Raw genomic sequence first — 23,367 nt, 5'->3', positions numbered from 1 at the left:
CTTCAATAAATAAATAAGATGCTTTATTCTCGTTTGGTATTTATATGGTTTTTACTTTAATTTCACCACTTATGATAGTAAGAGTATATTAACAAATTCCTAGTCCCTGTTTTCTTTTTCTTTTGTTAGTTCACTTTCGATAGAGTAAAGCAATTAACTTCTGGTTTTATTGGTTCATTTTGTCGCCACTAGATGGCAGAGGCGTTCACTTTGGGAGCCTCATACAAAATACGAAATCGCTGCATATTTGTTCACTTTTTGGTGCAAATACGCTCTATCTCTTCAATCTTTACATACATACATACATAAATATATATATCATATATATATATAATAATAGATATATATATATATATATATATATATATATATATATATATATATTATATATATATGATATATATATATTATATATATATATATATATAGATATTATAATATATATATATATCTATCTATATATATATATATATATATATATATATATATATATATAAGTGTAAGCGCTTTCGTCTTTACTAAGATATTGACAATGTCTTAGTAAAGACTAAAGCGCTTGGATTTCTGACTATCATTTTCCAGTGGTATTCGCTTATTTAATGAAGTCACGCTGATCTACTGTGATTTTTTAAGCATATATATAAATGTATATCTATTTGCTGCCAATAGATGACGTACTAAGCGGTTAATTTGCAAGACATTAAGCTCGATCCGGTTTGCTCAATTACTTGTTCTCTACTACTTGTTCAGAGTACGGAGGTCCACACCAGAACACATACAAACAATACAAAACTCATTGCAAAATGTCCTCTCTCTCTCTCTCTCTCTCTCTCTCTCTCTCTCTCTCTCTCTCTCTCTCCATAAAACGCTATCTGATGATATCATCCCCATTTTTTTATTTTCTCATTAAAAATCACATGTCTGCCTTTTATGCCCCATAAGTAATCAGGTATCTGGAATGCAGAATTTCCTGGATAAAAGCTCAGATTAATCAATTAGGTTAACAACCAGTTTATTCGGTTTTGATTTCGTCTTAGACCTAACTGTTTTTAAATCAAATGGATGCTTTGTGAGTGCTAAATTATAAAGAATTTTGCTAAAAGTTTTGTTGGGAGAAGTGTAAGTGGAGGATGACATTTGGTATATGTGCCATCTATTATGTCTTTCTATTTAAAAGCTTAAATTTTACTCCTCCATTTCATTATTCAGAAAGAGACAGAGAATGCCTCTTCCTCTCCTCTTTAGGAATGCCCAAATATTTGTGAGCATTTACTTTCCTAACTCAGGTGTAGGGATGGATTGAGATGGATGTAAAGCATTAGGAAGTTGAAAGTCTCAAGAGAAGTTCCATTTTTTTAATGATTTTTTATCTTGACAATTGGCTTTTATAATTCTATAGTATATATTAAAATCTTTGTAGTACTTAAATTCGTTATACAAAGTCTATACAACTTGGAAAGGCTTCAGTTGGATCATGCTCAGTTCTTCACTTCCTTGACATCCTTTGGCAGGCCAGCAACAGGTGCGAAGAGCCGGCCATCAAAAGTATACACCTGCGCAGGTGCACCAGTGTTGAACACAACGGCATGCACAGATGGTGTAGCAGCTGTTCCTTTAGGTAGAGGAAGGACCCCTTGGCTTGCAGAGGCTCGAGAAGCAGCGTTCTGAGCTTCACGGAACTTGGTCATGAAGGCCTCTCTGGCTGCAAGGACCTCGGGCGTGTCAACGACTGCAGCAGGAGTTCCCTCACAATTACATCCGGTGCCGGAGAGGGTGTACATAGTCGTCTCTATCTTTGGCACTCGGGCTGCTGCCTGGTTCCAGGCAGCCATGAAATCAGCTGTTGCTCTCTGTACATCTTGGGTAGTGGCAACTCCCTGAACTGCTGTGGAGGTGCCAGAAGAAGCAGGGATTGACTGCTTGATTGCTGAAGCCTGTTCTGCAGCAGCATGCCATGCAGCCATGAACTCGGCTGTAGCCCTCTGAACATCAGCAGTTTGCTGAGGTAGAGCAGAAAAAGCCTGTTCAACTGCAGCTCCACTTTGGGCTGCTGCATTCCAGGAAGCCATGAATTCTTCAGTAGCTACCTTCACAGCATCTGTGTCTTGGGCTTGTTGAGGAATTTCCACTTTCTGTCCAAGGTGGGATGATTTGACCAATAAAGACTGGATTTTGTTTGCTCTCTCAGCTGCTGCATTCCATGCAGCCATGAATGATGCTGTGGCACTCTGCACCTCTGGTGTGGGTTGCACAGTCTCAAGAACTGTAGTAACTTTTGAGGATGACTGATACGCCTGGCCTTCAGCTCCTTCTCGGGTTGCAGATGATGAGTCCTGACTGACTGGTTTGAAACTTATTTCTTTGCTTCTATGAGAGGTTCCAGCAGCTGCAGCGTTCCATGCCTTCGTGAATTCAGCAGTTGCTTCTGCTACTGAAGGAGTGAACTGAGGAACAGAGACAGCTGTTGTATGGTGAGTAGTGGGTGATGCCTTTGTGCCAGATATTCTGTATATGGATGACTCAATTTTGGGAACACGTCTAGCAGCTTCTTTCCAGGCAGACAAAAACTGCTGAGTAGCCATTTTCACTTCAGCAGTGTGATCAACAGGCTGTGGAGCGCCACCAGGACTTACAAACCTTCCAATGCCAGAAGCTTGTTGGGCTGCAGTTTCCCAAGCAGACATGAATTCAGAAGTGGCTCTTTCAACATCTTCTGTTTCCTTTACTGGCTTAGGAGCACTGTGCAAAGCCTGTTTAATAGTAGATTCATGTTGGGAAGCTTCATTCCAGGCCTCAGTAAATTCATCAGTTGCTTTCTTTACCTCTTCAGCTTCTGCATCTTCCTTTGCAAATTCAACTTCTTCACGGTCAACAGATGATTTCTTTGCAAGTGTTGACTCAATAAGGACAGCTCTATCAGCAGCCTTGTTCCAGGCAGCCATAAATGCAGCAGTGGCTCGCTCTACTTCTGGGGTTGGCCTAACTGGCTGCAGAACACCATCTTCATGAGGCGATACTTCAGAAGTTCTATGAGAGGAAGACTTATCGGAATAGAAATGATCAGAAGTGACAGAGGCAGAACCTGTGATTACATCAGTGTCTGGGGCATCTGCTGCTGCCTTTGCTGCTGCATGCCAGGCCCTCATGAATTCAGCAGTTGCTTGCTCGACAGATGGACTGAAGACTGTAGCAGACTCTCTTACTTGATGGGAAGCAGGGGCAGCTACAGCTCCAGAAATGGAGTACATGGTTGACTTGATCCTTGGAACACGGTCAGCTGCTTCTTTCCAGGCAGCCATGAACTCGGCAGTAGCTCTCTTTACAGCATCAGTGTGATCAACTGGTTCAGGAGCACGTGTGTAACTTATCTCTCTCCTGATATCAGAAGCACGTTCAGCAGCAGCCCCCCAAGCAGACACAAACTCGGAAGTTTCCCTTTCAACATTGTAGGTTTCTCCTTCTGACTCTTTGCGACTGTGCACTGCTTGTTTAACAGTTGATGCGCGTGATGCAGCTTCATTCCAGGCTGCCGTGAATTGAGCAGTAGCTCTTTTCACTTCTTCAGTTTCTTGTACCTGCCTTGGAACTTCGACAGTGTATTGGCCATCCCATGAACTTTTGACGAGAGTCGATTCAATGACCTTTGCACGAGAAGCAGCCTCATTCCAGGCAGCCATGAAAGCAGCAGTGGCTCTTTCTACTTCTGGGGTTGGCTTAACTGGCTGTGGAACACCAGTGTGATGAGCTGATACTTCAGAAGCTCTATAAGAGGAAGATTTGTCTGAGTAAGTATAATCAGAAGTGACATCAGTGTCTGGGGCATCTGCTGCTGCCTTTGCTGCTGCATGCCAGGCCCTCATGAATTCAGCAGTTGCTTGCTCGACAGATGGACTGAAGACTGTAGCAGACTCTCTAACTTGATGGGAAGCAGGGGCAGCTACAGCTCCAGAAATGGAGTACATGGTTGACTTGATCCTTGGAACACGGTCAGCTGCTTCTTTCCAGGCAGACATGAACTCGGCAGTAGCTCTCTTTACAGCATCAGTGTGATCAACTGGTTCAGGAGCACGTGTGTAACTTATCTCTCTCCTGATATCAGAAGCACGTTCAGCAGCAGCCCCCCAAGCAGACACAAACTCTGAAGTTTCCTTTTCAACATTGTAGGTTTCTCCTTCTGACTCTTTGCGACTGTGCACAGCTTGTTTAACAGTTGATGCGCGTGATGCAGCTTCATTCCAGGCTGCCGTGAATTGAGCAGTAGCTCTTTTCACTTCTTCAGTTTCTTGTACCTGCCTTGGAACTTCGACTGTGTATTGGCCATCCCATGAACTTTTGACGAGGGTCGATTCAATGACCTTTGCACGAGCAGCAGCCTCATTCCAGGCAGCCATGAAAGCAGCAGTGGCTCTTTCTACTTCTGGGGTTGGCTTAACTGGCTGTGGAACACCAGAATGATGCTGTAAAGATGAGGCTGGAGCTGAAGAATGACTAGAAGCTGTTAGGCCTTCGTTAGTGTACCAAGAAGAATGAGAGTCAGATTTTGTGATGACATTAGTATCCTGTGCTGCTTTTGCAGCCTCTGCTGCTGCATGCCACGCTCTCATGAATTCTGCTGTTGCTTGTTCAACAGAAGGAGTGAACCGTGCGCCAGAATCTTTGGTATGAAGAGAAGCAGGTGAGTCTACAGTGCCAGAAATGGTATACATTGTGGATTTGATTTGGGGCACTCGAGAAGCAGCCTCATTCCATGCAGCCATAAAGTCTGCAGTAGCTTTCTTTACCTCAGCGGTGTGATCAACCTGATGGTGTGAGTCTGTATAAGATACAGCTTGCTTGATGGCAGAAGCTTGGCGGGCAGCAGCCTCCCATGCTGACATAAACTCGGCAGTTGCTCGTTTAACGTCGGCTGTCTCTTGCACTGGCTGGGGTGCAGCGTGCACTGCATGCTCGACGGTATAGGCCCTTCGGGCTGCCTGATTCCAAGCGGCCATGAATTCGGAGGTTGCTCTTTCCACCTCATTAGTAGCCTCTACCTGTCTGGGTACCTCGACAACATATTGACCGCTGGAGGTGCCACTCTTAACAAGCGTCGACTGAATTTTTGCAGCACGGGCAGCTGCCTCGTTCCAAGCTGACATGAACGCCGCAGTTGCCTGCTGTACTTCAGGTGTTGGTTGTACTGACGCGGTAGCTGCTTGGTGGACGTAATGACCTGAATGTTGATGGTGCCCAGCTAGATCTGCCTTGCCATTATCTCGACCTTCCCAGGACTTCCCGTTGGAGTCGTCTGGAATCGGCCATCCAGCCGCTGCTACCACTAACACTGCTATTACCTGGAGAGAGAGATTGCCATCAAGGGAATGGAATTTATAGAGGAAAATCAATATTTTCATAGATTTATTTTCAAATGAAGGGCCCACTGGCAAGTTCAGCCTACTGCTGTAATTTAACCTAAGCCTGAAGCAACACATATACATATATATTTACTACTTATAGAGTAGGATGTTTTTAATGTTTGTGTTAGTAAAACAAAGGCACTGGAACTTGTTGACATTTGTTGACATTTCTGAGTATATAAAACAAAAAAAAGGCACAGTTAAAATCGCCATATCTTGATTGACATTTATTGAGTATATATAAAAAAAGGCATTGCTAAAATTCGCCATCTTGATGACCAAGTTTGAATATGCTAAATTATTATTATTATTATTATTATTAATATTATTATTATTATTATTCTGTCATCAAACGCCAAAACGTTCATAGTAATGATAATCAACGTAGCTGTAAACAGCTGCACCAGTCTTGCCCAAAGCAGATTAATAAACAAAATGAAGCTTAGAAACATTTCTTAGGTAAACAATTTACCCAGTGTGCACAGGTTCATTATGCAGAACATTTTAAACAAAATAAAGCTTAGAAACATTTCTTAGGTAAACAATTCTACCCAAAGTATGACACATGTTCATTATGCAGAATCATTTTAAACCTGGCTAAGCAATGTACTTAGAAAATAGCTGCTAACCAGTCAGTGAATATAAATACTTACTAAACAGTCAGGAATATAAACAGCTGCTTACCAATCAGTGAATATGAATAGCTGCTAACCAGTCAGTGAATATAAATAATTGCTAACCTGTCAGTGAATATAAATAATTCCTAACCAGTAAGTGTATGTAAGTAACTGCTAACCAGTCAGTGAATATAAATAGCTGCTAACCAGTCAGTGAATGTAAGTAACTGCTAACCAGTCAGTGAATATAAATAGCTTCTAACTAGTCAGTGAATATGAATAACTGCTAGCCAGTCAATGAATACAGATAACTGCTAACCAGTCAGTGAATACAGATAACTGCTAACCAGCCAGTGAACACAGATAACTGCTAACTAGCCAGTGAATAAGAGACACATGAGAAGAACATGGATACTTAACTTTAAAATTCCAGATTCATTAATTCGTGAAAAGTCGGCACTGGTAATAAATCTATGTAAGTCACTATAAAGTATGATATGGCCAGTGAGAGTAAGCTTTTGCCTAACGAAGGCTGAAATGAACCACGATTAGTAAATGGAACATTATCAGATTTGTCAAAGCACATAAAGTTATAGCAACACATTACAATTCCTCTTAGTTTGGTATAGTTTCGATTGAACACAAACCTGATAGAAGTTTATGACTGAGGTTGTACCGGAGAATAATGTCAACATACCAAACTGTATACGAAGGTGTTTCAGGCTAAAACATTTACCACGACAGACAAACCATCAAAGGACAACTGACCCGAAAAACACGATCAAAATGTTGACTACAATAGAAAATTATAAATGCTGACTACATTAAAGTTATAATGTTGACTACAGGAAAGAGTAAAAAATTTTGACTACAGTAAAGAGTAAAAAATTTTGACTACAGTAAAGAGTAAAAAATGTTGACTACAGCAAAGAGTAAAAAATGTTGACTATATTAAAGAGTCATAAATGTTGACTACAGTAAAGACTTACAACAGCCTGTCAATACAAGAAAAATATAACCAAAAGGTTTAACCCAACAGCGAAATATATCAGCACTTTGGAAGCCTATCAGAATCCTTCAGTGAGAAATGACGAATGTTAACATAGACAAGACTTGAAGTACTCACCAGGATCTTCATGGCGGTCGTCTCCTGCAGCTGTGCCATGCCTCGAAGCCTCTTGCGGGCCCTTATATACGAATTTTGGGATCCCGGGGGAGAACGCTGCTACCCTGAGGCGGGCCCCAGACGCCCAAACAGCCCAATTATGCCCAGGTGGGAGGAGGGGTGAAGCGTGTATGACAAGGCGAGTAGCGTTTTTAAGCTCATGTCCAGAAAAAGGCGGGCGAGGGTAAATTGATAGCGGAATAGTGTTCGAGATTTATTTGTGAAGGTGAACGTGGCTGCTCGTTGTTGACAACTGTTGCTACGATTTCTTTGTGAGGGATGAGAAAGGAGGGTGAGAGCATCCGTGTTCTACGGCAATTTTCAAAAAATCGTTTTAAGGGTCACTATTACAGAAGCTGATATTTGGGAGTAGGCTTGATAATGCTGAAAAAATTATCAAAACATTCGGTTTATATGTGTATATATATATATATATATATATATATATATATATATATATATATATATATATATATATATATATAAAGAGAGAGACTACACTTTACGAAATAACATTATTTCCCCCCATTAACCCAGCTTTAGGCGAAAATATTAAACTTGTTACTAAGTCCACCCTGATTTTGATTCATATTACTTGACTGGACCTGATCAAAACAGGAAAATGGTTTAGAATTTTTGTCCGGAAGGAAGAGGTTTATCATATATATATATATATATATATATATATATATAATATATATTATATATAGATATATATATTATGTATATATATATATATATATATGTATATATATATATATATATATATATATATATATATAATATATATATATATATATATTCAAATTCAAATTCAAATTCTTTATTTCAGCTGTAGAGCCATATACAAAATATTTACGATAAAATTAATAGTTATATACAAAATATATTAGGAATAAATATATATATATTATATTGTGTGTGTGTGTCTGTGTCTATGTTTGTGGCTGTGTTTCTGTCAGTATTCACAGTAAAAGAGATATATTGACGTGTGTTCCCTGTCACTTTTTAAAAGCTAACCAAATAATTGCAAATATATATAACCTAATTTGTTAACTTTCATACAAAACACAAATGCAGACATTCACTAAACGACACTACTTCACAAAGCCCTCTTTGTCATCATGCGAGGACGCATTCAGGGAAATTGGGCTTTGTACTTGCGCGTCTCAGCCCTCAGCCCTTAATTGCTAGATTCGTGGGTCGCTCCTGCCTCTGTTAACCAGATGTAATTGGTTATTAGTATCTGCAGGGCTCTAGAAAAATGACTTTGGGCTACCAACTTCATATTACTACTCTGATACTGTTCTCCTTGTATTTAAAAAAAAAATTATTTATTTATTTAATTTGAAGTCAATGGCCCTTTAGTGGGCATGTTGCATACGTATAGGGCACATCTTCTGAATAAATAATATAATAAGAGACAATCTCACATACTATAAATACCACCCAGTCGAATTGGAGGACTGTGGTAGACCAAATTAATAATAATAGTAATAATAATAATACATAATTGATGATATAAAAAAAGGTCATAAGCTTTTGTGTGTATGTATATAAGTGTGTGTGTGTAGTATATCTCACCACAGACTACCTCCTTTTATGAGAAACTTCTTCCTTCTGGACAAAAATCCTAAGCCATTTCCTGTTTTGATGCCCAGATCAGTCAAGCATTGCGAATTCAAATCAGGCTTGGCCCAGCAACAAGTTCATTTTTGCCTAAAGTAGGTTTAATTGGGGGAAATACTCTTATTTCGTAAAGTCTAGTGTCTCTCTCTCTCTCTCTCTCTCTCTCTCTCTCTCTCTCTCTCTCTCTCTCTCTCTCTCTCGTCTATAAATCTGAGGAGGATATGGAAATACAGAAGCAATGATAAAAGTCTTATCATTAATTCATATTCCCTTTTATTCATGAGATCATTTTGTTCTAATGTTGAGCACTTGTTATTTTTTTAAAATTTGTAATTATCTATTTAATTGTATGTTTATTTCATTACTTGATTCTTTCAGCATTTTTGGATAATTTCATATTTTGTCTCAGCATATGAATGTTCTTTGTGATAATGATAATAATAATAATATCTACACAAATCTAGCTACTAAATACTTGACATCTTGAACCACCTCTACAAGACGTATGAGAAGCAACACACTCATAACCCAGTATTGTTTCTAGGCGTCGTGTGAGCGATAGCCTTCATTCTAGTAGTGTTTCTTAGATGATATCCTTCGAGGAACAAGTGACCTTTGTACATTTATGACGTTTATTCGGCGAAGGATTCTAGGATTCTTAAGCCGAGCCTCCCGAATTATCGTTTATTAGGCCTGAAAATAATTGGCGGTTTGGTTTTGTCCGGCAAAATGTACTGTTAAGTTTGGGTCGAAATGAGGCGTTGGATATTCACAGGGCGTTGGAGACTGGGGCTATTTTTGGTTTGACTGAATAATAATAATAATGATGATAATAAACGGTTTTATTGGGTAAACCGTAATGTTAACTTTGGTTCGAATGGGGTAAGGATTATTTACCGGGTCTTCGAGAATGGACCATTTCTGGTTTGATTTTCGTTAATAATAATAATAATAATAACAATAATAATAATAATGACACTGTGAATGAGTGGTACAGGTCGATACTCGCGTTTTCCAGGGCCAAAGTTCGCTCCTGGCCTAGTACCTTGTATGCCCAGGGCTGTAATAGATACTATTTGGAACTCGTGGTCCTGTGGTTATGACATGTTCTGCATGGGATCGATCCCCGAGCGGGCTGCAATGCCTAAAGCCACGTTGTCTTAAACTCCACTATATCCATGGGACCTAAGCAGTCATTTCTGTACCTAGTAGTTAGACGACTGCTGTGGATTGTAGGTGGGGGGAAAAAAACTATTGGCTGACCAAACCAAGATTCCACAGCCAATGGAAGAGGGAGAGAATCAAACGCTGAATATCTGTTATGGCTTCGACCAGCTTTCTGCGATGGTGCAGGAAAAGCGGTCAGCTGTTGGGTAATTTTGATTCACAATTGTGAATATCGGTGTGGAATCAGACGATTGCGTCCGTATTCTCTCTCTCTCTCTCTCTCTCTGGTCGTCTCATAGAAGAATGTCGTCTTCACCTTCATTCATATCGGATCTTCTTCGAGGTTCTTGAAACAAAATCCAAGGTACAAAATAGACTTATATTGAACTATCTGTGTACAGAGTCGAGACTCATCTCGGAAGTATGAGCTCATGAAAGTTCTTATAAGTTACATTTAGAGTTTAGGAAAAGTTGACATTCGTACGAACTAACGCACACACATGACTTTTGAGGCCATAGGAAACAATGCAATTTCAGTGTTTGTCCTAGATTCCACAAGTACCTAATCACGTAGTCTTATGAGACAGCTGACGAAGGAAATGCTGATATATTTGTTTATAAAAACATAAATCAATATATGGAAAAAACATCCGAAGCGACAATGTTTCATCTTGAAAAGAAGTATTTCTGTGACCTACTAAATCGGATAATGCGAAGAGAATGGACTTATATAATGCAAATATCATGTATTTCCATTCTTTAATGTAATTCCATTGCATATCGACGTTAGAAATGAGACGCTGTTCCCTATAGGGTGTTCCGCTGACGATTCAGTGTTTTGGGACTGGATTGCTAGCCCTTTGACCTTGTCTGCCATAGATGCGACCAAGCGCAGTCGATTATCTACCAGGTACTCTTTTATCTTCATAACCCAGGAATTGAGGCTATGTGTATATATATATATATATATATATATATATATATATATATATATATATATATATATATATATATATATATATATGTGTGTGTGTGTGTGTATATATCGATATATATATATCATCCTACTATATTATCTATATATATATATATATATATATATATATATATATATATATATATATATATATAATATAGAGGCTATGTATATATATATATATATATATCTATATATATTTATATATATATATATATATATATATATATATATATATAATATAGAGAGAGAGAGAGAGAGCATTGGAGTAAGGAGAGAGAACGAAATCCTTTTAATGTAATTTATTACGCTGACGTTTCAGGACCATGTGTCTCATTTTCGAGGCTAAAAATGAAAAGAGCAACAGAATTAAAAATAGACTCAGATTAAAACATGATATAAAGTTATTTCTTAAGAAATGCAAAGGGAGGTACAAGAGAAGGGAACAGTGATTACCAGGTAGTGCTGAAGGCAAAAGCTGAGTGACTGTCACTGTTTAATAAAAAGAGATTCGAGTATTGCCAATTGGTGTTCGCTTGGAGCTTTGTCTGTTATTTTGAAATCCTTGTAATTAATATTGTACTTGCATTTCTTTCCCAAGAAAATTAGGTATTTGATAGGTTGGCGCCCTTACGATAGCTAGCTCCACGATGGGGATCCAATTTTACCTTCTACGAGCCCACGTACTTCACCCAGCTCACATCTGGGGTAATTAACAAATCTATGACTCTTGAAATCATCAAAGGAAGCAGACTCTCTTTATACTTAAACAAAGACTTAATGGTCTTTCGGTTACACGGAATCAGTTTTCAATCGACTGCCGGTCGGTGCTAGCTTACAATAAGTCTCAATTCTTGATAGAAATGTTTATCATAGATTATGTTTCTCCACCAATATTTTGTAAATAATTGTTTCCCATCTAAACTCTTTTACAAACAATTGCGAAAATTTATAAATAATATCTTCCACTCACAGTTTGAACTACCAACGCTACCTAAACTACCTTTCTACGCTGGTGTCCCCCTAATCTATGATAGACATTTTCATCAAGAATTGACACTTAAAACTAATTCAATGTTACTCAATGACCATTAAGTCTATGTTTAAATATTAAGAGAGTCTGCTTCCTTTGATGACCTCGAGAGTCATATATTTGTTTAATTGCCCCAGATGTGACCTGGGGAAGTACGTGGGCTCCACCCAGAGGCTACTGAAGGTAATATTGGGTTCTCATCGTGGAGTTAGCTATAGTACGGGTGAAGCTATCAAAACCCGAATTTTTCTGTATCAGAGACCATGGGAAAACAATGCAAGTACAATATTAATCACAAGGTTTTCAAAAAAATAGGCAAAGCTCCAAACGAGCACCAATTGTCGTTACTCGAATCTCTTTTTATTAAACAACTGGTTCCCCAATTAAATACTCAGTCCACGTCAACTCCTCTGTAGTACCTATCTTGAGTTTCCGTCGGAACCAAAACCTGAGTGTCTGAGTCACTCAGCTTTTGCCTTCAGCACTACCTGGAAACCACTGTTCCCTTCTCTTGTACCTCCCTTTGCATTTCTTCATGTTAAGAAATAACTTTTTGATCATGTTTTAATCTGAGTCTATTTTGAATGCTGTTGCACTTTTTCATTTTTAGCTTCGAAAATGGGACACATGGTCCTGAAACGTCAGCCTAATAAATTATATAAAAAGAAAAGGATGTTGGTTATCTGTCCTTCCTCCAGTGCTGTTTATCTGGTTTCAAGCAACCGCCTTCAACTTATATAATATATATATATATATATATATATATATATATATATATATATATATATATATATATATATATATAATGTGTGAATGTATGTCTATATATATGTATGTATATGCTTATATGTGTATGTATGTATGGATATGTATATATATAAATATATGCATGTATATAAATATACATATAATATATGTACAGTGTGTGTATATATACATATGTCTATTAGTCTAGCTAGTGAATGACAATCGCCTTGCTAGCCAGAGGACCAAGGTTTCTTTACTATTGAGCAAATTGCCCTAACAACAACAAATATTATTATTATTATTATTATTATTATTATTATTATTATTATTATTATTATTATTATTATTATTATTATTATTATTATTTTATTATTATTATTCAAAATGCTCCTCTTCGTGTCATATGAAATTTCAAAGATTGAAGTATCACATTATTTAATTTTTTTTGTGACAAATAAATATCAAAGTTCATGAGTGGGAAAAAACTACTAAATATTAGACATCCCAACAGTTAGTGAACCACTTTTTTATTTTTATGTCGAAACAAGGACATGTTTTTGTTTTTTGGACTTTCGCTTTTGTTAGCGGGATTTGCATTTGTTAATGTGCTTGTAACAGTTTTGCTTTTGCACTTTTTTTGGGGGGGGGCCAATTTTTTTGGGCTTTTTTTTAGTAAGGGAATTTACACTTCCGGTTGAAAAAATAGACTGTGATTTTGTTTTTTAAATCGTATATTACATTTTGCTGTTGATTTTCCAAGCTATTGTTCATTTATTCATTTGTAATATTTTGATTTATTCTTTATATCTACTTTTGTTTTATGTTGCTCAAAATATACATCTTTAATATATTTATTCCTTTTTTTTATCATGAAGTTGGATTTTTCTAATATTTTTTAGGAAAATTATTCAGTTTAGCTTTATCATTATTATTATCATATTATTCAGAATTTAACCCTATTCATATGGAACAGGTCTACAGTGGCCAATGACTTGAAATTCAAGTCAGTACATCATAGGTAACTCTCTCTCTCTCCTCTCTCTCTCTCTCTCTCTCTCTCTCTCTCGTCTCTCTCTCTCTCTCTCTCTCTCTCTCTCTCCTTCCTCAAAAAAGTAGTGATTTTTCTATTTTTCAAACTATTATTATTATTTTATTATTATATTTATTATTTATTTATTATTATTATTATTATTATTATTATTATTATTATTATTTATCATTATTATTATTGTTGTTGTTGTTGTTGTTGTTGTTGTTGTTGTTGTTGTTGTTGTCATATTGCTGTCAATGTGTCTTATTATTAATGAGACACTACTGACTTGTCAAACTTCCCTTCCTGGCAAGAATTGGTATTGCATCTCTGTCTCCCAGCGAGAACACTCAAGTATTGTTTCTCAGTTCCCCAAAGCCAAATCTACTTGAGGCTTCCAGCAGTATTGAGAAACGCATGGAATCCTAGGAGAGTCCCTTGAAGTCCTTCGACAACTCTGTTGGCTCGAAATCAGGGAATCCTGATTGTTAAAACAGGTATGATCTTTATTTTCATTTCTTTTGGATCAGGGATAACTGGGGTCAACTTTTTAAGAGGAATTTTTTTTTAATTTTGATTATTTGATTTGTGCTGAAATAATTTGGGGAGGTAGCTGGCAGCATAATGATGATTATTTTCGATGTATTTACACATGAAAATAAGCATTCGTTAATACGATTATTGTTAGAATGAACATAAAACTATCTTGTTCACTATCAAGGAGTTATTTCTCGAGCGGTTCTTAAAACTATATAAAACAGAACTGTTTAAAAGATATTTGTTTTCCAGATAATGTGTTGATAAATTCGATTCATTCAGAGGGGAAAGTGGTGAAGGTCTTTACCAAGCAATTTGGGTTCAATTTTATTCGTTTTGTCCTTTTTTTTTCAAATCTTTAACGAGAACCGCTTTATGCCGACCTCAGAATTTTTACTTTCGTCAAGTCCTTGACATCAAATGCACTTTAATATATTTAATATATCAATTTTATTTCTTTACTCATTTATTTATCTATTTATTTATTTATCTACTTATTTATTTATTTATTTATTTATTTATTGAAAACACACTTGCATACCAGTTTATCTATTTGTCAATTAACCAAACTGCTTCTTTATTTTGCACGTGGTTATTTATCAGTGTTCTGGGAAAAATACTTGAGCCCACGACCATTGACTGGAGCTCACTGAGAGCACTGGCAAATCAAGAACCCTTAATTGATGCGATTTTCGTCAGTGGGGAGTTCTTCTGTATACTTTCGTTGTCACCGAGTCCCATAGGTCGCTTGCGAGTTTTGTAACAGGCCTTTGGAGCTGTAACGGGTCGCAGTAAGGTCTCAGAAGCCATTGGAGTAACGTAGCACTGTACTCATGACCACTGATCAGAAATTCTTGTGGGGAATGAATTTCATTTCATGGGATATGTAACAGTACTATTAGGATGAGTGAGATTAGTGAGATTAGCACCAAGTGATCCCCATGAATGGAGTTGTTCCTTGGTTTACACACTCAGGCACATACTCTCACACCAACACACTCCATCTTTAACTCAGTTGATGGCTTTTGACTTCTATTCGATACTGCCATTAAGATAAGAATATGTTCCAATATTATTATGAACTGTTAAGTAAAATACGAGCAATTTGTAATGACTGTAAACCTTCAAGAAATTCCATAACAAATGTTCAATGAGTCTTTCAGTATTTTCAGAGGTAGCAGGCTGGTCTTATATTTGCCAAGCATATACATCCTATCTCAGTTGAGTCCAGGTGTAATTATCAACCACTTAATATCAGCCTTGTTTGTAGCTACTCCTCGAAACTTATTTGAATCTATTGAAGAAAATAGGTATAATATTTAAAATTTGTAAGTTAACTTCAATTATTTATTTAAATACTATTAACTGGAAAGACCATTAATGCTGTTACCTTCTCTAAATTTGTATGCAAGAGTATCTTACAAAGTGTCAAGAATAAGGTGATATTATTTACTGTAGTTTAAAGTTGCATACAGATGTAGTTCAGATCATTGGCTTTTAAGAAAATGTGATAATAAAACAAAAGCTTCTCAAAAGTTCAGTTCTTGCTCTTTATTTATCGTATTTACATAAAAATTTCATATCTTAAAACATAAACACATTCACCAAATTTATTAACCTCTTGTAGAAACATCGACTAACATGTGCAAGGTTTTACGTATTGCGGAAGACCAGCTACGGGAGCGAAAAGACGGCCGTTGAAGGTGTACCCTTGCTGAGGTGCACCAGCACTGTATACAACAGTGTGTACGGGTGCAACTGCTAGCACAGTGGGTGCTGGAAGGACTCCTCTCCTGACAGAGGTGCGAAGGGCAGCTGCCTCGGCTTCGCGGAACTTGGCCATGAAAGCCTCCTTGGCTGCAGCGACCTCAGGTGTGTCTGCAACTGGCACTGGAGCTGAGCCTGCTGAAACACCGCTGACAGCGCTGGAACCAGAAAGGGAATACATGGCGGTTTCGATCTTTGGAACTCTAGATGCTGCCTCATTCCAGGCAGCCATGAAATCAGCAGTGGCTCTCTGCACATCTGCAGTAGCAGTTACTGGTTGATGGGCTGTGTAGGCACCAGTAGAGGGAAGCGCTTGGCTGATGGCAAAGGCCCGCTGAGCTGCAGCATGCCACGATGACATGAATTCGGCAGTAGCTTGTTTCACTTCGGCAGTTTCTTGAACCTGCTGGGGAAGAGATGAAACAGCCTGCTCCACTACCGTTCCACGACGAGCGGCTGCGTTCCATGCTGCCATGAACTCTTGTGTTGCTTTCCTAACAGCATCTGTGTCAGCAGCCTGCTGAGGAACCTGAGCCTGGTGTCCTGAGCCGGAAGACTTGTACAATTTTGTCTGCACTATATTAGCCCTCTCAGCTGCTGCATTCCAAGCAGCCATGAAAGCAGCTGTGGCTCTTTGTACTTCTGGTGTTGGCTGAACTGGTTGGGGAGCTCCAACATGTACTGATGAAGTGTAGGCCTGAGCTGAGCCAGTAGAATAGGTAGCTGGGGATGGAGCATGATGGGATACAGTGTGTGAACTGCCCATGATAATGTCCCTGTCAGGAGCAGCTGCTGCTGCAGCAGCAGCAGCATTCCAGGCCTTCATGAATTCAGCAGTGGCTTGTTCAACAGAGGGAGTGAACTGAGGAGCAGATCCAGTGGTGTGGTAGGAGGCAGGAGCTGCAACAGTTCCAGAAATAGAGTACATGGTTGATTCGATCTTGGGTACACGAGCGGCAGCTTTTTCCCAGGCGGCCATGAATTCTTCAGTAGCTTTCTTCACTGCATCAGTGTGTTCAACCTGACGAGGGACTCCAGAGTAAGAGATTGCTTGCCTCATAGCAGAAGCCTGTTGGGCAGCAGCTTCCCAAGCTTCCATGAACTCTTCAGTAGCTCTTCGGACTTCTTCGGTTTCTCTAACTGGCTGGGGAGCACTGTAGATAGCATGTTCAACAGTTGTTGCACGGCTGGCAGCTTCATTCCAGGCAGCCATGAAAGCAGCAGTTGCCCTCTTGACTTCTTCAGTAGCTTCAACCTGTCTGGGGATTGTTACTGTGTAATGACCAGCTGCTGAGCTCTTGACGAGAGTAGACTGAATAGTGGTTGCTTGAGCAGCAGCCTTGTTCCATGCAGCCATGAAGGCAGCAGTAGCTCTCTGTACTTCTGGGGTGGGTTGAACTGGTTGGGGAACTCCACTGCTGGAAACTGAAGAGTATGAAACAGCAGCAGGGGCATGGTGAACAGCAGGGGCAGCGCATGGTAAGAAACAGCGTGGGTAGAATAAAGAAGAGAGCTAGCTCCCATGATGATGTTTACATCAGGAGCATCAGCAGCAGCCTTAGCAGCAGCATTCCAGGCCTTCATGAATTCAGCAGTGGCTTGTTCAACAGAGGGAGTGAACTGAGGAGCAGATCCAGTGGTGTGGTAGGAGGCAGGGGCTGCAACAGTTCCAGAAATAGTGTAAATGGTTGATTCGATCTTGGGTACACGAGCGGCAGCTTTTTCCCAGGCGGCCATGAATTCTTCAGTAGCTTTCTTCACTGCATCAGTGTGTTCAACCTGACGAGGGACTCCAGAGTAAGAGATTGCTTGCCTCATAGCAGAAGCCTGTTGGGCAGCAGCTTCCCAAGCTTCCATGAACTCTTCAGTAGCTCTTCGGACTTCTTCGGTTTCTCTAACTGGTTGAGGGACACTGTAGATAGCATGTTCGACAGTTGTTGCGCGACCAGCAGCTTCATTCCAGGCAGCCATGAAAGCAGCAGTTGCCCTCTTGACTTCTTCAGTAGCTTCAACCTGTCTGGGGATCGTTACTGTGTAATGACCAGGTGCTGAACTCTTGACGAGAGTAGACTGAATAGTGGATGCCTGAGCAGCAGCCCTGTTCCATGCAGCCATGAAGGCAGCAGTAGCTCTCTGTACTTCTGGGGTGGGTTGAACTGGTTGGGGAACTCCACTGCTGGAAACTGAAGAGTATGAAACAGCAGCAGGGGCATGGTGCACAGCAGGGGCAGCGGCATGGTAAGAAACAGCGTGGGAGGTAGAAGGAAGAGAGCTAGCTCCCATGATGATGTTTACATCAGGAGCATCAGCAGCAGCCTTAGCAGCAGCATTCCATACCTTCATGAATTCAGCAGTGGCTTGTTCAACAGAGGGAGTGAACTGAGGAGCAGATCCAGTGGTGTGGTAGGAGGCAGGAGCTGCAACAGTTCCAGAAATAGAGTACATGGTTGATTCGATCTTGGGTACACGAGCGGCAGCTTTTTCCCAGGCGGCCATGAATTCTTCAGTAGCTTTCTTCACTGCATCAGTGTGTTCAACCTGACGAGGGACTCCAGAGTAAGAGATTGCTTGCCTCATAGCAGAAGCCTGTTGGGCAGCAGCTTCCCAAGCTTCCATGAACTCTTCAGTAGCTCTTCGGACTTCTTCGGTTTCTCTAACTGGCTGGGGAGCACTGTAGATAGCATGTTCGACAGTTGTTGCACGGCTGGCAGCTTCATTCCAGGCAGCCATGAAAGCAGCAGTTGCCCTCTTGACTTCTTCAGTAGCTTCAACCTGTCTGGGGATCGTTACTGTGTAATGACCAGCTGCTGAGCTCTTGACGAGAGTAGACTGAATAGTGGATGCCTGAGCAGCAGCCTTGTTCCATGCAGCCATGAAGGCAGCAGTAGCTCTCTGTACTTCAGGGGTGGGTTGAACTGGTTGGGGAACTCCACTGCTGGAAACTGAAGAGTATGAAACAGCAGCAGGGGCATGGTGAACAGCAGGGGCAGCGGCATGGTAAGAAACAGAGTGGGAGGCAGAGGGACGAGAGCTAGCTCCCATGATGATGTTTACATCAGGAGCATCAGCAGCGGCCTTAGCAGCAGCATTCCAGGCCCTCATGAATTCAGCAGTAGCTTGTTCAACAGAGGGAGAGAACTGGGGAGCAGATCCAGTGGTGTGGTGAGAGGCAGGGGCTGCAACAGTTCCAGAAATTGTGTACATGGTTGATGCAATCTTAGGCACACGAGCAGCAGCCTCTTCCCAGGCGGCCATGAATTCTTCAGTAGCTTTCTTTACTGCATCAGTGTGTTCAACCTGTCGAGGCACTCCAGAGTAAGAGATTGCTTGCCTCATAGCAGAAGCCTGTTGGGCAGCAGCTTCCCAGGAAGCCATGAATTCAGCAGTAGCTCGTCGGACTTCTTCGGTTTCTCTAACTGGCTGGGGAGCACTGTAGATAGCATGTTCGACAGTTGTTGCACGGCTGGCAGCTTCATTCCAGGCAGCCATGAAAGCAGCAGTTGCCCTCTTGACTTCTTCAGTAGCTTCAACCTGTCTGGGAATTGTTACTGTGTAATGACCAGCTGCTGAGCTCTTGACGAGAGTAGACTGAATAGTGGATGCCTGAGCAGCAGCCTTGTTCCATGCAGCCATGAAGGCAGCAGTAGCTCTCTGTACTTCAGGGGTGGGTTGAACTGGTTGGGGAACTCCACTGCTGGAAACTGAAGAGTATGAAACAGCAGCAGGGGCAGCAGCATGGTAAGAAACAGCGTGGGAGGTAGAGGGACGAGAGCTAGCTCCCATAATGATGTTGACATCAGGGGCAGCTGCGGCAGCTGCAGCAGCAGCATTCCAGGCCCTCATGAACTCGGCAGTAGCTTGTTCAACAGAAGGAGAGAATTGGGGAGCAGATCCAGTGGTGTGGTGAGAACCAGGCGCTGCTACTGTTCCAGAAATAGAGTACATGGTTGATTCGATCTTTGGTACACGAGCAGCAGCCCTTTCCCATTCAGCCATGAATTCTGCTGTTGCCCTTTTGACCTCATCAGTGTGATCAACTTGCTGGGGAGTTCCAGTGTAAGAAACTGCTTGCTTGATGCTGGAAGCCTGGCGCGCAGCAGCTTCCCACGCTGCCATGAATTCCTCTGTTGCCCTCTTAACATCAGCAGTCTGCTGGACTGGTTGAGGCGCACTGTATACAGCATGAGTGACTGTTGAAGCACGTCTGGCAGCCTCATTCCAGGCAGCCATGAATTCAGATGTTGCTCTCTGTACTTCTTGCGTAGCCTGAACCTGCTGTGGGACTTGCACAACATAGTGTCCAGGAGTTCCACTCTTGACGAGGGTTGACTGAATCCTCGTTGCCCCAGCGGCAGCTGCATTCCATGCAGCCATGAATGCAGCTGTTGCTTGCTGGACTTCCGGCGTTGGGACGGGTCCTCCGCTTACGACGTAAGAGGTTTGGTAATGGTGAACAGGCACGGCAACGTGTTGGACAGTTGGGACGGCAACGTAGTTAACTGCCCCATGATGGAGCCCAGTATGCACCGCACGAACCTTTCCTGGGACTGACTTTCCCTCCCAGTCATGGTCGTCTGGTAGCGGAGTGCTTACCGCTGCAACCACCAACGCTGCTATCACCTGCGGGCGGAAATGCTCTTTTATAATACCTCGCTTTTTTTCTATGGGCGGCTGAATTTGACTGGGTTAACTGGGTTAATGTGTGTCGCTATGCTAAACTAAATATTACCAACTCACAGTTGAGATTTCCGTTTCTTAGACTTAAATCTCTCTCTCTCTCTCTCTCTCTCTCTCTCTCTCTCTCTCTCTCTCTCTCTCTCTCCGTATACTATTATGTATACAGGTATATTTCTATTCATTCTTACATACGTTTGTGAAAAAATATGCCGTTATGAAAGTCTAATATTTGTATTTAATAAAGTGCAGATGCATACCAGAATCTAATATAAGCGATAAGTATTAAGTGTGAGAAGTTCTAGCATTAATTTGTCTTTTAGCATAGTTTAAAAGTTTCAGAAAAAATTAGATGTTGTTCACTTATTGATCATAAAGTACATTTATTTGTGGGGAATTAGCGAAGTAGGCCTTTAACTTGCCAAACAATCTATAATCTATATCTATATAGGAATTGAGAGAAATAAACCGATAACAGAATAAATAATAAATAGATAAATACATAAATAAATTCTTTTAAGTGGCTTGAGTAATTTTGCGAGAAATCTTATACCGTTGACAATCTACGAATATGCAAAAATCAGAAGTAGACTTAGGATTCGATATCCACGGTAATAAGACAGATTTAGAAGCGAGTGCCCTACGAAAGCGCCGACGTTATTTTGATAGGATGTCATTCAGATTGCACGCTAATCGGTGAGACAGCCCTTCCAAGATTTTAAAGAAATATATATTTTCACATAAAATGGAATCAATTTGAAATAGCTATATTTGGATATAATCATTTTAGAAAATTAAGACAAAATAATAGAAAAATATTTCTTGTTATATACAAAGCATTCGCTAAATTATCTGATAAGGTATTTCAATGAATTAACAATATTGAAAAAATATTTTGATAAGATTTATTTTAGAAATTATCAACAGAGATAATCGGTAACTTCAACGGTAACACAAAAAGTTATCCAATGGAGCTTTAATGAATTTTGCGGTTAACCAACAGTCTTGCAATTCCATATTTGGGATTAACAGAACATTTGAATAAAAAATTTTTTTGGAATTTACTAATCTGGAAATAGAGCACTATTTTTAGAATTGGATATTGATATTCCACCATTAAAAGAATATATAGATATGTAGTTATCCAAAGGAATTATGACTTGCTCCACACAGTAGCTATTTCAACGCTAACACAGAAAGGTATCCAGTATCAGTATTTGCTGCTTAAAAGCCTCAAAAAGTACATTTAGCAAAACTGATAAGTCATGTTGTCATTTTTTGGGATTAAAATTTCAAATAGGTTAGAGTTATAGTGAATTATCGATATTTGCGTAAGAAAAACTAGTGGAGTGTATGATAAAACACTTTGATAAATTCATAAATGCGCAGCAAGATTTAAAGAATTTATTAAAGTACTTGATGACTATATATTTCACCGAGACATCTCACTTACGAGTTTAAAGGAACTTTACAATTAATTTTAGGAACAAATCATAAGATATAAGATCACAATAACGGAAACCTAGTTCAAACTCACGCTGAGACTTGGTGTTTGTAATTAACTACAATAGCGCATTTATGGGTTAAATTCGGCTTCATGAAAAACCTGTGTGAATGTATAAGAAAAAGGTATGGATTTATGAAAATATTGTAAAGTATTTCTACACATCTATCTAACTATATATATGTGTGTGTGTGTATGTGTACGTATGAATATAAATGAACAATAATTCGTCACAATTTCACGTTCACAAGTTCATTTCTCAGTACCTGTATAAATGTATGAGAAAATGTATGAATGTATGGAAAACACGTTGCTGATTACATGACAGGAGTCAACTAGTATATAATTCACTACAATATCACAATCACTAGTCGGTTTCACTACTGTATAACTGTATGTATGATAAATTTGTAGGCATGTATGCGAATGTATAAGAATGTATGAGAACGGATCTCGTAGCTCACCAGTGTCTTCATGACGAACGCCTGATGTGTGCCGTGCCCTAGTCTGCTCGGGCAAGCCCTTATATACCGGCGGACCACGCCCGGAAGCCCCGCCCTTGTCCACCTCACCAATCACATTCAGCATCCCCCACCCCCATCTCCTCCCCCGGGGGGGCTTCCCCTCCTCCTAGACGAGTCTAAAAGATGGCCCAGAAAAAAAATGTGATTTTTCAGAGCAGTCTTCCACGCGTAGAGTCTTCTCTGCTTCTCCTGGGGGATGTCCCTCTGTCCTTCGGGGACCGCTGCCCGTACCCTCCTGTAGGACCTTCCTGTAGGACCCTCCTCTAGGGACCTCCTCCCATTGCCCCAATATCGGCCGTAGTTTTTAGTTTTCAGGCAAGATAACCATGGCCTTCCTTTGACCAGCTCACCTACATCTGTCCATTGCTCGTGACGTCACGGGAGTATCATACAATCCCGCTATTCGACGGGACAGGAAATTGTTAGGGGCAGGGATGCCCCGATTAAGATGTATGGACTGAGAAAGAGCAGGATATGAAATCTGTCACAATCAACTACATTGACCAACTGTCCCATGGAAAGCCAGACTAGGATTTCACTTATTAATATAGGTGCCTTCTCGTGTCATCAATCAAAAATAGTGTTACAGTAGTGTATTATC

At 40.0% G+C, this 23,367-nt stretch overlaps 1 protein-coding gene across 1 annotated transcript; it reads right to left on the bottom strand.

Annotated features, from left to right (window-relative positions):
• Positions 1 to 1,340: 1,340 nt before the first annotated feature.
• LOC135204996 (uncharacterized) lies at positions 1,341 to 22,808 on the bottom strand. Its single transcript, XM_064235225.1, is given in 6 exon segments — positions 1,341 to 5,333; positions 7,140 to 7,200; positions 9,853 to 9,942; positions 15,935 to 17,537; positions 17,540 to 20,684; positions 22,707 to 22,808. Coding segments are annotated over 6 exon segments (8,766 nt in total). The 5' UTR covers positions 22,719 to 22,808; the 3' UTR covers positions 1,341 to 1,478.
• Between the last annotated feature and the right edge of the window lie 559 nt (positions 22,809 to 23,367).

Source organism: Macrobrachium nipponense, chromosome 48 (assembly GCF_015104395.2).
Source record: "Macrobrachium nipponense isolate FS-2020 chromosome 48, ASM1510439v2, whole genome shotgun sequence".
Taxonomy (NCBI): Eukaryota; Metazoa; Arthropoda; class Malacostraca; order Decapoda; family Palaemonidae; genus Macrobrachium; species Macrobrachium nipponense.
Note: the sequence above shows the minus strand (reverse complement) of the source record. Positions and strands in the feature narration are given on the sequence as shown.